The sequence below is a fragment of the Lygodium microphyllum genome, chromosome 14, assembly GCF_053477565.2.
Source record: "Lygodium microphyllum isolate KBCC chromosome 14, Lygodium_microphyllum_v1.1.10, whole genome shotgun sequence".
NCBI classification, from domain to species: domain Eukaryota; kingdom Viridiplantae; phylum Streptophyta; class Polypodiopsida; order Schizaeales; family Lygodiaceae; genus Lygodium; species Lygodium microphyllum.
Genome location: NC_141148.1, coordinates 111384987 through 111402277, shown reverse-complemented (window position 1 = coordinate 111402277; position 17291 = coordinate 111384987). Strand labels below are relative to the sequence as shown.

Sequence of the window (17291 nt, the reverse complement as noted above, 5' to 3'; positions counted from 1 at the left end):
TTCAGATCAGAGTGGCTTTGGCTTGGTTTAAGTGGCAAGAGAAAGGAAATGTAGGAAAAATGAGCTTAATGTTGAAATGGCTATGGCTGCCCTTTAGGGTTTGCAGACAGGGGCCTGATTTTTTTCTGATTGCAGCTCATAGAGGTGATCATTTGGAAAACCCTTTGAGTGGGAGAGATCTTAGGTATGGGTCTTCAAAAGCCCCTTGTCAGTCATCAACATTGCGGCCTGGAGATGTGGCACTGGTTGTACGACCACCGTAGACACAGACCTGGCAGCGACTTCGAATTCACGCAATGCTGGAGCGTACGTTGAGCAATGTGCCACAATGGAGTGCCTGAAGTGGGGAAGAGGTCCACAAAAGGAATCTGGTCAAGACATGGCCTGGTTGAAGAGATCTAGGAGCCCAAAGTGGGGTAGGTGCAAGTTGGCTATGACTGCCATGAAAGAAAGAGTGGAGCTGGCAATGAGCTGACTAGAGGTGAAGAGGAGCTGAGAGAGTGGTTTGTAGAGCTGAGCCATACTCATCATAACTCTGATAACATGTTGAGAAGCATGGATCTAGAGTATTGATATGGAGGATGGAAGATGAAGACAAGACTCATGAAGACATAGATATGACAACTGGTTGTTACATAAGTGAATTAGGTTGTAAGATTGAATCTTGGACTCATAAACACAATCTTGTGTAAGTCGACAATGACACTTAACTCAAAGAACAAAAGTACTATGACATTCCATTCAAATGATAGGCATGTACAATGCTTTATAGTCTTTTGGGTAGGTAGCACTTTCCACCACTGTGCTTATGGGATTTAGTAAACCTGCATATCCTTAGCCCAACTGCTCCATACAAAGTGGCTACACTAGGTGTGATCGTCTAAGTTCTCAACAAGCTAAATACAATTTCAGCACTAGAGCAAAGCTTTTGACCTTCAATCATGTGCCATAGGCCCACCAAGTCAAGGGAATTGATGGTATCTCGGTGATGGAACCATGAAACTAGCCTTCCTCCTTGGATAGGGTGGTAAATAACCTGATTAAGCACTAATTACAGCAAGCGTAAGATTCATATAAATTGAAAATACACACTTTATCACTTTTATCTTGGACATTGGATACCCCATTGGCCTCAAAATTGACATCCCTTTTGGTATTTCTTTAACTTATATTGCACATGAATGGAGTACAACAGAGATCCTTTGACCTTCTCTGCTCATCCAAAAGTCTCTCGCTGTCAAAATTGAGTAGCAAGCCTCCAAACAAATTTGCCCCTTGGTTTGCTTAGGGATTGGCCTTCACCTTACTCCTTGAAAGACAAATTCAGCCCCAAATCTGATATTGGTTGGTTGGCCTCTTGAATCCTCTTGAAATTTCTCAATTTCAGCTATTGGAACTCAAGTCTTAGGCCCTCAATTTTGAGCACACATCCCAAGGTGGCTGTCAAAACCCTAATTTCTTCCGCAAATTAGGGTTCACAAAAGAGATTGTTTGAAATATCTTTCTTTGATGACTCAAATTGTTAGAAAATGCAGAGATGACTTGAGAAATGGTTGGGGGATGAGAGAGAATTTAAATTTCAGGATTTCATTGCGAGAAATTCTAAAAAAGTACTGTTGTCCTACTCAAACAGCCATGGAAGTTGTCACCTATAGCTTAGGAACACAAGACTAGTACCCCCTATGTATATTGTCATCTATACCAAAAGAACCTTGGGCTGCTGTCACCTGCTCTTGGAGGGCTTCAATTTGCTGTCACATGCTGTAGGATTGATCCTTAGTGGTTGGAAATCACATCAACAGTCTCTCCTTGCTCTCTAACATCCTCCTCCTCTCTCATAATGACTGGAATAGACTTCCACTGGCCCCTAAAAACGTTTTTTTCACTTGCATGGGCAAGTTTTACTAAGTGGTAGCCTTCTAAACCCATTTTTCAGCATTATCTAGCCATTTAATTAATTTTCATGATTAAATAATCCTAAAAATTAATTTCAGCCCTTCTAACTTGCCAAAAATTAAATGTGCCCATTCATAATTAAATTGCCTAGGCCATTGGCAACCTGGAGTGGCCCTCAATCTATGTTGACCCTTAGAGTGGCATTAATTAATTATCTAATGCTAGTCCCTAGTGTCACCATCGACACTTATTGGCCAAATAATTGTCCGAGGGTCAAAATTGATACCAATTGACCCCCAAAGCCCAGTTGACATGACTTATCACAACTTTTGCCTTTGACACCCATTGTATCCTCGAGTTCCTTGACCTAATACCATGAAATAATTGCCATGTGCATCACATGTGCTAAACATCCTTGCACATTTGATTAATAACTTCATCAGATGTTACCGGTAAGATTAAAGCATCTTAAAATTTTAGTCTTGGGTGAGATCCTTGGTTTGTTACGATGAAATAATTGCCATGTACATCACATGTGCTAAACAACCTTGCACATTTGATTAATAACTTAATCAAGTTAGCGGAAAGCATCCTAAATTTTCACATCCCTGTGACAACGGACACCATGCCAAGAGCTTCGTTCTAATTAAATTAGTAAGGGCATTTCTCATTTTGGTGATAGGGAGGATGTTCACTACATGTAAAGCCTATGTATCACGTGTGTTGAAGGCCTACTAGGTGGTAGGTTGTAGCAAAAGAAAAAAGGAAAAAAGAGAGGAAAAAAACAGAAAAAAGAAAAAAGACGGGAAAAAAAGTTGACCCCTCCAACTCTCTCTAGCTTCCAATACTAAGGATGTGCAGAAGTAGCTGGATTTTCTCAGCACTTTAGGCAATGTAACACCGTTAGGTATATGGTGAGAGTCAAGACTATTCATATGGTCTATGACCGAGGGACCAGGTGTAACATCATCATCTTAAATCATGTGCAGGGTATGGTTGGCCTCTTTGATCTTCAGAGGAGATTATCATGTGGTCTATTTGTGAGATGAGCACAGAGGGTTTTCCTTCATCATTTTTATGGGATAAACATACGTAAGCGCAGGAGGGGATTAAAGATCTGGGTGTAGCTTCAAAGAGGATAGTAGTTGAAGATTGCTAGGTGGCAGTGCTAGGTTTATTTGTGGATGGGTGCAATCCAGGTCATACCAGATGCTGGCCTAATTGGATTGAGGCCCGGACTAGCTGTAAGATGGCCCATATCCAACCTATTGACATTGTTTTCATCATATTTATATGCAGCCCTCATGTCAATTCCATCATCATAGTTTTTATAGTATTATTGCCCAATATCTTCCCTTAATTGTTCAGCCTATTCATTCTTGAGTTTGTTTTGTGTTTCAGAGAGACTGTGGGGCTGGGGTATTCCAATAGATCCATATTAGAGGTAATCCCCATTCATATGTGCATATTAGAGCTAATTATGACTCAATGGGATGGGTTATCTACAATATTCTTGTGCAATTAGTATACTGCAAGTAAAGATTTCATGGCTTAGAGAAGAAGATTATATGAAACCATGATGGCAGGGCCTAGAGTGAAATAATCAGAGATTGGAGGAGAAAGCGAGTTTCTGCAATTTGGGCAATGGATGGTGTGCTGGTGGTTGTAGGGAATGAGGCAGCCCATGTGAGTCCTGGCATGGTGCCCACACCACAAATAGATAGGGATGAGATGTCACATATTGTGATGGAGGCCTGGTGAATGTTGAGACGATGGTGGTCAAAGGAGCACTTCATAAGCTGATGGTTAGGTGGATGCCAAATAGGTGGATGCCAAATCAACTGAGGGTTGTGGCCTCTGTGGTAGGGTTTTGCCACCTTCTATAGCTGTCAGAGCAGTAACACAAGCTGGGAGGTGAGATAACAGGGGCTGAGCTGACAGAATGGCAGGTTCAGGGCACCAAAATGGCAGTCAAGAGGGAGAGAATAAAAGTGGAACATCTACTAAAAGATGCTTGTGGAGGCTCCCAATTTAATGTGATCCTGCATAATGGTTAATTCTTTGCATTCTTGTTGCTTTGTTTAGGTATAATGTTCCTGCTGTTCACATCATGCTATCTTATTTCTGAGTGCTATACTGTCTGTAGCTATGCATTGCCACACCCGAAAGCCCTTGCTGTTGCACAAGAGACACTGGCTATATGGTGCTCGTTGGCTTCACGGTTGGGTGTATGGGCAGTCAAAGCAGAGCTTGAAGATCTCTGCTTTGCAGTCCTTCAGGTAAGGGCTTTAATATTAACCTGGCAGTCGCATTTTACATGCTGAGTTTCTCCTTGTTTCGGCTTGTAAGAGTCTGATATACTGAATCTAAACAATTTAGCACTGCTTTAATGTATGCAGCCCCAAACCTTTTGCAGGCTGCGAGCAGAACTTGCTGCCATATGGAGCCCTGATAAGGATTGGAGACACTTTCGAAGGATTACAAGAAGAGCAAAAAGAAAGGCTTTTTTAGAGGGACAGAGCCCCAATGAACACCTCGAAAAGAAATATGAATTTATGGTTGAAGCAGAGCCTACAATGAAAGTAAGAATGCAGTGTATGTGCATATCAAAAAGCATGCAAGCCTAAAATGTGCATTATTCTCTATGGATGTACTGGGGTTGTGTTGCAAAAAAAAAAAGAAAAAAAAAAGGAATTCGGTTTTGGCACAAGATGCACCTCTCTACACATGAACATGCATCATACATTTGAAAGCAATATGTGCAGTCTAGAGTGGCATGGTGACAAACATTTGCATTTAATTCAGATGGAGGTATTAGATGGTCAAAAGTTTTAGCTTGTTTTTGCTGGTGTATCTGTTTGTTGTTGTGGCAGTGAATGGGGTATGTATAGCATTCCTTTGTGTTTAATATTTGTATTGGCCTATTGTCATTACAGGAACTTCTAGAATCTGTAATCCCATTTGACATTTTGGAAGACCGTGATAAGCGACGTCGTATGCTTGGAATGCTTACAAAAGCAGGACATATTGGAAGAAAGAAAACAAAGATTATGCATGATGCCGAAGTTGCACTTGCCTCTCTTGCCACTTGTGAGGAAGCTTTAGAAAGGGAATTATTGATTTCCACATCGTAAGTATCTCATTCTTTTAGAGTATCAAGATGTAGGAAAAGGTTTTTATCTTCGTACACACAGAAAAGTTTTCATGTCGCAAAGAGGGATTTGGTATGTTTGCTTTTGCAACAGTAGTTATAAAGAGGGTAGGCAGAAGGGACTGCTTGCAGTCTAAAGTCTTTTATTAATGTGCTAAACTTCTCACATGATTGTGTACACTTCAATGTCTACAACATGATGAGAACCTGAGAGGCAAGTTAAACCAGGAAAGCTGCAAAATGTTATTGGGTTGATGCCCAAGGGTTGTGTGTGCAGTTGCATCAGATCCAAAAAGTTTCAGTGCAAGACAAGTAGTTCTCAGGAGAGGAGACGGTAGGTTGCATGATCATTTATGATTTTATCTGATTTATGTTACAACTTGTACAGGTTAGTGTGCATATGGGGCTGATTGACTGTACATCAAACAATCCTGCTTTCCTTAAAAAGACCCAAGTTATAATTGCAAATATCCAGACTGTCCATTTAATCACATGTCCATTGAATAACAGAAAATAGATAGACAGTTTGACAATGAGAGCCCTCGGTCCAATGCAGCACACTAGGCATAGCAAATGGAGCAAAGAAATACTTGAACAGCTCTTGGAGACATTGTGGATGCAAGGCTGAAAGCACAGCAGCTGAGATGAAGGCAACAGTTGGGCTGATGATATGGCAGCTATATGGTAGCAGTCTGGCAGCAAACACAGGGATTGCAGCAGCTGCCAGGCAGTGGACTACATCGAACAGGCTGCAAACTGGCTGCCAACTGCAATGGCAGCAGTGGAGGCTAACTGTAGGCATCTGGATGCTAGACAGTAGCACAAACTGAGGTATCCACCTGGAGAGGGGTGTAGGTGGCAATAGACAGGGTGCCAACAATTGCCAGACAAGGTGAAGGCTCAGTGGTGAGCAACCTTCTATTTGTAGATGTGGATTCTCCCAAAATAAGGGTTTGGCTTATGGGACACAGACACTCTCTAGGAAAGTTTGATAATTTAATGAAAAGTTTAGTAATTGCAGGTTTTGGGGCTGTTTTAAAGAGTTCATGGAATGTTTTAAGTTTATAAACCCAACACCCTCTCTTAGGGCCAAAATTGGAACTCACAAGGGACTGCAAAGCATAGCTCAACCCAAAAAATCCTAAGGCATCCATTCCCAAAGAAGCCAAGGCATTGAACCAAGGGTGCACATTGATTGTTAATTTGCTCTTGCTCCTGTTTCTCTGTCGTCTTGCATTTGCATTTTTCTTTTCAGCCCTGCCTCTTACATTAGAAGCTGAGTTGCTGCCTTCCCCACTAGACATATGTCTAATTTCTTCATTCAAGATAGAACCCCTCACCCCATCATTTAAGAGATTTGGGTTATTGCTGAGTGAAACCACCAAGGTCTCCCAAGAGTCAAGTAGTGTCATGATAAAAAATATTGCCCTCAACTTACCATCAAAGTCCAAATTTGCATCTTTGAGCTGATTTAAAATCTGTGTAAATGCACTCAGGTGCTTAGCTGCAAGCTTTGACTCATCCAGTCACATATTTACTAACTTGCGCATTAAATGCACCTGATTAACAGTTGTGGTGATCTCATAGGTATTTTTCAGCCTCTCCCATATTGCATAACTTGTATCTAAACCCTTAATGTCAGTCAAGATGTTATCAGTGATACCCATCTTAATGTAAACCACAGCCTTTTTGTTTACTCTGGACCAATTTACATCAGACATTAGTGTGGGTTTATCTTCCTGCAAAGCATCCTCACAATCCTTTAGGAACAAAATGCCTTGCATACGGTCTTTCCAAAGGTCAAAGCCATGACCATCAAACCGTTTAATTTCCATCAAACTCTTGATGTTTGAATTGGAAGAAGTTGCAACCATTTTATCACGAACACGAGTAAATGTCCTTGAAATGTAAAAGCACAAGCTGAACTAGCAAACACCCTGCTGTTCTTCCTAAACTAGAAATAAGTTTGTGCTGTTTGTACATGAACCAGCCACCACACGGGCAAAAATGCAGAATTTTACCAAATTCTGCACAAACCCCCAAAATTTCATAAATGTCAGCCAATCTGAGGACCTAGCTGAGTAAAATTTTGCCAATACATGAAAAGCCCCAAATTTCCGGGATCCAATGTCAAGAAAATTTCTCAAAAGAGCAAAATTTTGACAAATTTGGCAAAATCCCCAATTTAATTGAGCTCATCATACGCAATGTCTACAATTTCTGACCTGAATATCACTGCCAAGCATAGACGAGGTCAAATCTGGGAAAAGCCCCAAATTTTTGTTGGGTATTTGACTCACGCCTCACTTACGCCTACACTCATATGGGAGTGTCGGTGATCGGTAGGACACTGGGGCACTTTTTACTCTTGGTAGGAGAGGTTTTTTCCCCCAGACTTATAGTCTTATTGTCGTATGTGTTTATGTGCTTATGTTACACACTTATGGGCACTTAGTGTGTGTCGGGTGTGAACACCCCCTACAACCCTAAGGTTTAAGGGTTGTACTTTGTACTTCCTGACTACACTCTTTCGGTCTATTCTCTTGGGTGACGTGCTTCACTCTCTTTCTCACTCTCACATTGTCTACTAAACTCTCAGCTGCACCTCGATCCTTCCATCTCACATTTGGTATCAGAGCGGCCTTTTGTCTGCTATCTGAAGCCCCCGCTAGCTTTGCCCAGTCGACCAGTTCAGCAGCTCGTCTGCTCGCCAGCACCGCCTGATCCTGCTCGCCAGCCCCCGTTAGTTTCTCTCTAAACTGCCTGTGCAGTCGCCAGTTGGCCTGAGCGCCGCCTGTCTTCAGCACGTCCGCCAGCTACAGGCACAGTAGCCACCAGTCTGTAGGGCGACGCCAGCTCCAGCGCCACCTCTCTAAAGCGCCGCCTGCCTGTGGCACGTCAGCAACCCGTCGTCCTATTCGCCCGCTCCAAACGCCCACCCGACTACCCAGTCTGACTTGCGACCTGACGACTGGGCCACTCTGATCGTCCGCCTGCAGCACGCAGAGACAGACGCCGCCTCTTGCTCAAGCACGTTTGCCTGCTCCAGCACATTTGCCTGCAAATGTTTGCCTCCAGCCGCCAGCTTTGCTCGAGCCCCGTCCGCCTGCAATCCACGTCAGGTATTTTTTAACAAAAATTTTATCCCTTTAGTCTAGAACAAAGTTCTGGAAGAGGAGGTTCATACGCAGCAGGCACAGCATACAGGATAGAGGTGTGGGATAAATTTGATGCAAATTTCTGGACTTGTTCATCAGAAATTTTGGGGCTTTTATGTATATTGAGGACAGTTGCATATGAACTGCTGTTACAGTCACAGAAAGACTATTTTGACATAAATTTTGGGGATTTTGATATAACAGTGTTGCTGAGCACTGTTTGCACCTTGGGAAGCATGCATTAAAAGACAGTTTTTGACAAAGTACGCCCTTGCACATTAATTGCAGAAGTGTGCTTGCTGCAATTTCTGGAAATTTGCAGATTTCTAGTCCTTACTACTTTGACATTGCTCATTTGTCTTTGGAAATTTGTCGTCATGGCAAATCAGGGAGGTGATGTATTTACGTATGTATCCAAGGAAGACAGATTGGATGGAAACAATTACTGGCTATGGTCATTCATGATGAAGAATGTATTAGTGGCCAAGAATTTATGGGATTATGTTAGTGGAGAGGAAACTCGACCGGGAGTTGTAGCTCCCGTTACTCCTCTTCCTCAAGGAGCACGTGGACAACGGGGACCTCAGTCCGCTCCACCTCAGCCACTTCCTCCAAGAACTGCAGCTCAAAAAGCTTGGGATACACGTGATGCACAGGCCTTGTCGCTGATTGCTCTAGCAGTTCAGTGGTCCATGATCCCTCATATTCGTTCAGCATCTTCTTCACGAGATGCACGGTTGACTTTGTAGCATATGTTTGCAGGGAAGAATGAGACTCGGATCTCTTTCTTGAAGAAAGAGTTAGAGACTTTGAAGATGAATGAGGGTGATTCTATGCAGGATCACTTGAATAAGATTCAGGACTTGAGAGAGCAGCTCATGAATGTTGATGAGTACTTTTCGGATGCACAGTTGATATCCACCACCTTGAATTCCTTACCTCCTTCGTACTTGTCTTTTCATACTGCATTGAACCTCACCATGAGGATTGCCGAGCACCCACTCACTTTTATTCAGCTGGTTAGTTTGCTTCTAGAGGAGGAGCAAACAAGGAAAAATAGTGGTGTGGATGCTATAGTCTCTGAGCAGGCTTTTGTGGCAAGACAGAAAGGCAAAAACAACAAGGTGAAAAATGCTCCACAGAGTTCTGGCACTTCGGGCACATCGCAGAATCAAACACAAGGGGGGACGCAAGCTAAAAAGGGAAAATGTCATTATTGTAAGAAGCCAGGCCACTATATCACTGAGTGCAAGAAGCGCATTGCCAAAGAGAATAAGAAGGAGTTAGGAATGTCTGTTTCTACTACTCCTTCCACTGCTAGTGAGTCCGCGTCCTTTGTTGTGGACAGGGACTATTGTTTTTACACTTGCAGTTATGACATCTCTTGGGCCGATAGAGCACTTAGCTCTACAGAGGATGCTGACACTTGGTTCTTTGACAGTGGTGCTTCTAGACATATTACATCTCGTAGAGATTTGTATGCTTCAGTTAGTGCACCTCCCGTTGGGAAATCGGTACAGTGTGTCAATAATGCATCATACCCTGTTCGTGGTATTGGGGAGATTAAGCTCACAGCCATTGATGGCTCTATTCTCCACCTGCAGGATGCTTTGTTTGTGCCTGGAATCAAGAAGAATTTGCTTTCTATTTCTTCTTTGGCACGGTGTGGTTTGTCGGTCACATTTGATGATGACTGTTGCATGGTTAGAGATAAAGAACGCATGACTTTGGTCTTGACAGGATCTTTGTATCATGGTTTATATGAGTTGGATGATCTTTCAGTAGATGAGTCGGCATACTTGACATCCACTCTTACTCCTGCTATGATACAGGCGGAGTTATGGCATGTTCGTTTGGGGCATGTAAACTTTGGCAGCTTGATGCTTTTGCAGCGTACTTAGATGCTGGATGGCTTACCTCTCTTGGAGACACCTCCTGAGCACTTATGCGAGGGATGCATTTTGGGGAAAATGCATCGTTTCTCATTTCCCCGTGATGTTGCTTTCAGAGCAACAACCAGATTGCAATTGGTGCATTCAGATGTTTGTGGGCCTATGCAAACCATTTCATTGGGCGGTTGTTATTATTTTGTGACATTCATTGATGACTTTACACGTTTTTGCTGGGTCTATTGTTTGAAAAAGAAGTCAGAAGTGTATGATGCATTTTTGGCTTTCAGTGCACTTGTTGAAAATCAATCTGGATGCAAAATTAAGACTCTCCGTTCGGACCGAGGGGGGGAATACATGTCCTCTATGATGAATTCTTTTTTGAAGCAGAAAGGCATAGTCCATCAATACACTACTGCCTATACTCCATAGCAGAATGGGGTAGCAGAGAGGAAGAATCGGTCACTCATGGAGATGGCCAGATGTATGCTGAAGGCAAAGAGCTTGCCTCATAGTTTTTGGATGGAAGCAGTCATGTGTGCTTGCCATATTTTGAACAAATGCCCGTGATGTTTTTGAAGGGCTGCTGCCCATTACTTTTGGTGATTCAGTTGGAGCTTCAGAAAATGAACCTAATGTTCAGCCAAAGGTTTTTGTCAGCAGGGATGTTGTTTTTGATGAAAAATTAGAATTATCCTTGGCTGGTTTGGACACATATCAGGCTGCCCGTGATGTTTTTGAAGGGCTGCTGCCCATTACTTTTGGTGATTCAGCTGCAGCTTTAGAAAATGAACCTAATGTTCAGCTAGAGGTTTTTGTCAGCAGGGATGTTGTTTTTGATGAAAAATCAGAATTATCCTTGGCTGGTTTGGACACGTATCAGGCTGCCCGTGATGTTTTTGAAGGGTTGCTGCCCATTACTTTTGGTGATTCAGCTGGAGCTTTAGAAAATGAACCTAATGTTCAGCCAGCTGCTTCTTTGGAAAGTGCAGAAATTCAGCCATTGGCTGATCGGAATATTCAGCATAATGCTGAAACTGAAATTCAGCAAGAGCTTGCACACAGTCAGGAAGCTAGACAGTTACCTAGATGGTATTCGTAGACTATGCAAGATAGTCCTTTGGATGCACCCATGGCTGGTCGTACTAGAAGGAAAACTCGTTTGCATGATTCAGCACATACCATGGAGTTTGTTATGGCAGCAAGTACTTTTGATAATGAAGAGCCTGAATGTTATGAGGATGCACAACACAATGTGCATTGGAAGGTAGCAATGCAAGCTGAATTAGATTCTATTACTAAGAATCAAACTTGGGATTTGGTGTCCTTGACATTTGGGAAGAAAGCCATTGGAACGAAATGGGTCTACAAACTGAAAAGGAAAGCAGATGGATCCATTGATAAATACAAGGCACGGCTTGTAGCTAAAGAGTACGCACAGAAAAAGGTCATTGACTATGAGGAGACATTTGCTCCTACTTCCCGTATGACGACCATCAGGTCTATGATTGCTTTGGCTGCACATTATGGTTGGATAGTGCATCAGCTAGATATCAAAACTGCATTTTTACATGGAGAACTTCAGGAGGAAGTTTATGTACAGCAGCCCATTGGTTTTGCAATTGAAGGCTTAGAACATTTGGTATGCAAGCTCAAAAAGGCACTATATGGTTTGAAACAAGCTCCTAGAGCTTGGTATGCAAAAATAGATGCTTTCTTGCTTGGTCAGGGGTTTCTAAACAGCTCATATGAGTCTACCCTTTACGTATGTAAAGAAGGGGGATCTATGCTGATTATATGTCTTTATGTTGATGACCTTTTGCTCACTGGAACACGTGCTGATCAGATTTCAGCATTCAAAAAAAATTTGCAGCAAACTTTTGACATGTCTGACTTGGGAGTTTTGCATTACTACTTGGGCATCGAGTTCATACATGATGCTCGAGGTATTGGGCTATCACAGTCAAGGTATATTGGGCAGCTTCTTGAGAAGTTTGGCTTACAGGATTTCAAGCTAGTTTGTACCCCCATGGAACCTGGACTGAAACTGTCATTACATGATCACAGTGATTTGTTTGATATACATACATATGCTCCTGCAGTTGGATGTCTTATCTATCTATGCAACACTAGGCCCGACATACAGTTTGCAATTTCAGCTTTGAGCAGGTATATGCATCAGCCACGTATGTCACATTGGCAAGCTGTCAAGCGTGTTTTTCATTACTTGCAAGGTACTCGATCTCTTGGGTTGCTTTATGCCAAGGGGGGACCACTGCAGTTACATGCTTACAGTGATTCTAATTGGGCTGGTGATTATGATACACGTCACTCCACTAGTGGCAATTGTTTCTTTCTTGGCTCTTCTTGCATTTCTTGGCTTAGCAAGAAACAATCCACTGTTGCCACATCGTCATGTGAAGCTGAATACAAGGCAGGTTTCACTACCACAGTTGAATGCGTATGGCTTAGATGCTTGCTAGCTGATCTGGATGTATCTGTTACGGAGCCTACTCTTTTGTTCACTGACAGTTAGAGTGCCATTGTAGTGGCACGGAACCCAGTGTTTCATGCCCGCACGAAACACATTGAGATCCATTATCACTTTGTCATGCAGGTGATATCAGCCTTGTCTATTGTCCTACCACCAGTAATGTGGTAGACATCTTCACCAAAGCTCTTCCTCGTGACAAATTTGAAGCATTTCGCGATGCTTTAAATTTGATACCCTTTGGTGGCGGATGATCCTTGTACTCTTGATCACTCTTCACTCCAAGGGGGTTTGTTGGGTATTTGACTCACACCTCACTTACGCCTGCGCTCATATGGGAGTGTCGGTGATCAGTAGGACACTGGGGCACTTTTAACTCTCGGTAGGAGAGGTTTTTTCCCCCAAACTTAGTCTTATTGTCGTATGTGCTTATGTGCATATGTTACACACTTATGGGCACTTAGTGTGTGTCGGGTGTGAACACCCCCTACAACCCTAAGGTTTAAGGGTTGTACTTTGTACTTTTGGACTACACTCTTTCGGTCTATTCTCTTGGGTGTTGTGCTTCACTCTGTCTCTCTCACTCTCACACTGTCTACTGAACTCTCAGCTGCACCTCGATCCTTCCATCTCACAAATTTGGGCTCGATTTTACACAAATTTGAGATCTGTGCCTCCAGTGCGTGAACTCTCATCAGGGGTAAGCAATGAGAAAAATTTAAGAAAATTTTCTGACCAGAAAATTGAACAGCGGCTGTGCAGCGGCGGCAGGGGGGGGGGGGGGGGGGGAGGGGGGTCTGTTGACCCGCCAGCTTGTCGCGTCAGTCACATGACGCGGCCGGTCGCCTGTCCAGTTGCGTGCTTGCAGCCCGCTCTGTCCCCCGTCCTGCCCGACACGCTGCGCTTGCGCCTGCCTTGTCGCCCTGTGCCACGATTGCTGCCCTGTCGCGCCCTATTGCCTGTTGGTTGGGCGAATAGTACCTATTGATTGTCGTACAGTTCGTCTGCAACCCATTGTGAGCTAAGAGCCCGAGACTCCTGCTTGACTGACGCCCTTTTGCCTCGAGGTTTGATCTCGGGAAGTGTGCACTCTGTGCTTTGATACAAGTTGTTGGAGCTCAGTTGAGAGGGACAGCAAAAGTTCGATGAGGAGTGAGCGTGACGGCAAGAGTGAGAGAGAGAGTGAAAAGTACAATAGATTTGATTGTACCAATGTTGGTACACAGAATAAAATGTATTTATATTTAGGGCACGTAAGGGTGCATTCACATGTACGGCTAAATAATGTGCTTGTACTATACATGGAGGTTAAACCAGGCCTTTATCCCAAAATGGATGGATGTACTCCCATGCTTGGATAAAGAGAAAGCAGATGTCTCTTCTTCAAGCAAATAAAGTTCAACCTTTGGAGCCTTCTCAACAGGGATCTCCTCAATGGCTACATTGACACAAGCTTTACAGAGAACTTTCTGTATGCTGCACCCATGCTGGCCACCGGTCATTATGCACCTTAATAAGTTTTTCCCTGCAGACATGGATGCACGAAGGCTATAAACATTTCTCACTCTTAGAAATTAAAAGCAGCTAGCAAGGCTCTGACATTGAGGAAACTGTGCTGTTATTATGCTTCCTCTTGTCATGGTTGTTTTGGACTTTTGCTGCTTCTTTTCTGTCCATGGTTACATTACCTCTGTCTGCCTCCTGTGGTGTTGATGCTCTGTAACGCAGAGATGCAGTAAAAGTGGGGTGCCCTGTTTGTCACCTTGGGTTTCACAATGCTACACGTCCATTTTCTTGATGCCTTGTTTGCTGCATGTTCTACTTGGCATGCTTCCCCTGCTATTGGTTTGTTTCCTTTTTCATTTGATGAGTGATGCTCCTGGTTGCTGCCAGAGACTGACTTTAATTTTCTTGCCTCTTCAATGCCTCTTACATTAGTTTTGAGTTTTGGTTGCTGCTGTGTCATTGCTTCCTTCATGCTGTTCCTGGATGTGTGTGGCAGAGAAGTCCCTTGCACAGGACCTTTGCTCCTGTCTCCCACACTGGAGAACAGATGCCTTAGGGAAGCCATGAATTTGATACCACATAATGAAATTGCTTTGCTACCATAAATGACTCAATAATGCGATCATAATGGAAATAAAGAAAACATCAAAGGCTGTTCAAACAGTGTTTTTGGAGCAGCATGGTTAATTTGCTTTTCTAGTTTGAGATTGATTTTATTCAATTGTAAGCTCAATGCTCAAGACTGTTAATCACCCCATCATCATGCAAAGTGAGTAATAATGAATAGAAACATGTGACAGCATACATTGGTCATTTCTTAATTTGACATGTTGAATGAATTCTTAATGGTGCTATTTTTCTGTGTCATTTGCAGATATGTTCCAGGAATGGAAGTCACATTATCAGGACGATTGAAGAGTTTATATAGCACTTACAGCAAGGTATCTCACTGAGAGCTAGTGAAGCTACATTAATGTTTAAAAAGAAGTGACTCAGTAATCTGTCAAAACTGAAATGGATAAGGCTATTTCATAGTTAGTAGTTGTTTTCTGATAGAGCTTAGCTATGTATGTGTTTGATAATTTTGTAGCTCACAAAGCCAGACTAGTTTTGTCAGTTACATGGTAGATATGTCCAGTTGCTCAAAAGCCAGTAGTTGATTAACTGAAACTGCAATGTACATGTCAATATCTGCTCTATAAGAAAGCTTAGATAGCCGTATGCTTGGTTATATTTTGAACATGCAGATAAGATGTAATTTGTTTGCAAACTGGGCAGTAGTAAGATGTGCATCCCTGCAACTAGGTGCAATTCAGCAGGCATATCTAGCTGCACAGAAGCCAGTTCTAGTTGATCTGCAAGGTACTACCCTATTGGCACTACTTGGAACCACACAAGTAGGTCGGCTGGTTTTGCCAGGCCAAGTCCTGATAGGCTGCTCTAAGTACTAGGGTATGCAGCTTCTTTAATATTGCGTTTTGTCTCTTTGTAAGTATTGGAGCATACGCTCCAACTTCTTTCTTTTAGGTTATGACGTTCTCTAATTTTATCCACTGCATGTGAACATGAGTGAGGATTCTTAATATTGGGTATTAGGGCATAAATGATATCACTGGGGGCTGCAAAATTTGCAGTCTTCCTCTGTGGATATTAATAGATGACTCAGAAAGCTGTCACTTTTTGTATATTTCAGCTGTGACTTTCTGTTTAATGTGTCCCCTCAGCAGACACATCATCACCTCTCTTTCCTACTTTTCATGGACTTATGGTTTTGATTTGAAGGCTGTTCCCACTAGCCTGGCAGTGATCAAAGTTGCTTGAAACTGATTGTGACTGCTTAAAAACTGATTGCTTGTCATTGTGACTTACAAATGTTTGTCAAACCCTTTGTTGGATGTTTTGTCAGTATGGCTGGTAAAGTGGCTGAAGAGGAAGGGTTTTTTGAAAAGATATCTCATAGCAGCAAAGGTGACCAATGATTCTTAACAAGGGAGGTATCAAAGAGTTTGGTGGAGCTTTTCTACACTTTCAGCAGAGAACCAGCTTTGAAGGGGAAAATTTAATGGCTGGATGAGCTCATTTTTCTGGAAGAAGTGGATCTGGCTCAGGTTGCTCTTAGGAGGAGAGTTGGATATATGTGTTTGAGACCATCAAAAAGGATGGCTGGCAAGAGGGAGGTGTCTTAGGTGACAGAGCTTGTACAAGTGCACTCTCATCATAAAGAGACTTTGTCGGAGTAATTCTAGTGTGCCAGGCTGGGCGAGGGACAATACGGTTGAATGGTGCCTCTAGTGGTGAGGACTGGCTGAAGGTTTTTGGGCCAAAAACAGAACCGATAGATGGGCGGGTATGGGAATTAGCCTATTGTACTTTGTAGTTGTGGGTAGTTGGATGTCGCAGCGGGGAGGTCCTTCTTGACTATGAATGGCTGTCTGCTCAGTGACAACAGTTTTTTATCTGTGTCAAGTGAGCTAAATCACAAGTTCTAGCAGTTGCATAACCTACAGGATCCTTTCGTGTGCATCAGCTCAAATTTCTCTCATGGCTTATGCAATATTGATTTTCAAGCTCTACCTTTGTAACCTGTATCATGCAAGGGTTTGAAGATAGAAACGACAAGAGTAGGCACCCTTACTGTGTATGGTATTCACCGTGTCAATCTGTAAATTTTGTCACCAGGTCATGATTGAGAACTTATTTTAGTCGTTTACCCCTGTGCTGCATTATCTTTCATCTATGGGTCAATGCTTGCTTATCAGGCTTGGCAACCTTTACACATTACACAGAGTTTTCTTTACATGTTTGGCTTTTGGAATACCCTTGTTGTGCAATACAGATGTTTTTATGATTATTGGTGCATTAGAAAGCTAGCTGATGATATTCTGCACATCACATCGGCTGGCTAGCATTTCGAATTTCAAGCTAAGCAAAACCTGCTATCTTGATGTTACTTGTTCGTTTAATGTGTTGCAGATGACAAGGAAAGGTGTTGCGGTGGATAAAATTTATGATGCTAGGGCTTTGCGAGTAGTTGTTGGAGATGGCAATGGCCGTCTGCATGTTCCTGCTGTTGAAGGTTGCTACAATGTTCTGAGTGTCGTTCACCGGTGTGACCTCTTTCTGCTTTTGAGGGTTGGCGATGGTTTTAAATATTATTTGTTGGTAGTTGCTCATGCTTTTGTCATTCTGAAGAGTTCCTT

The 17291-nt window shown here is 42.7% G+C and overlaps 1 protein-coding gene across 3 annotated transcripts in view; it reads left to right on the top strand.

Moving 5' to 3' along the window:
* LOC148025994 (uncharacterized) overlaps nt 1–17291 on the top strand; it is a 119866-nt gene that overhangs the window by 79134 nt on the left and 23441 nt on the right. For 2 of the 3 annotated variants that reach the window (XM_087693229.1, XM_087693228.1), the window contains 5 exons: nt 4043–4175; nt 4296–4478; nt 4833–5026; nt 14966–15032; nt 17065–17198. In XM_087693229.1, coding sequence (XP_087549355.1) covers nt 4043–4175; nt 4296–4478; nt 4833–5026; nt 14966–15032; nt 17065–17198 — 711 coding nt within the window. The remainder of the gene's footprint in view (nt 1–4042; nt 4176–4295; nt 4479–4832; nt 5027–14965; nt 15033–17064; nt 17199–17291) is intronic. The other variant, XM_087693230.1, reaches the window with a different exon arrangement.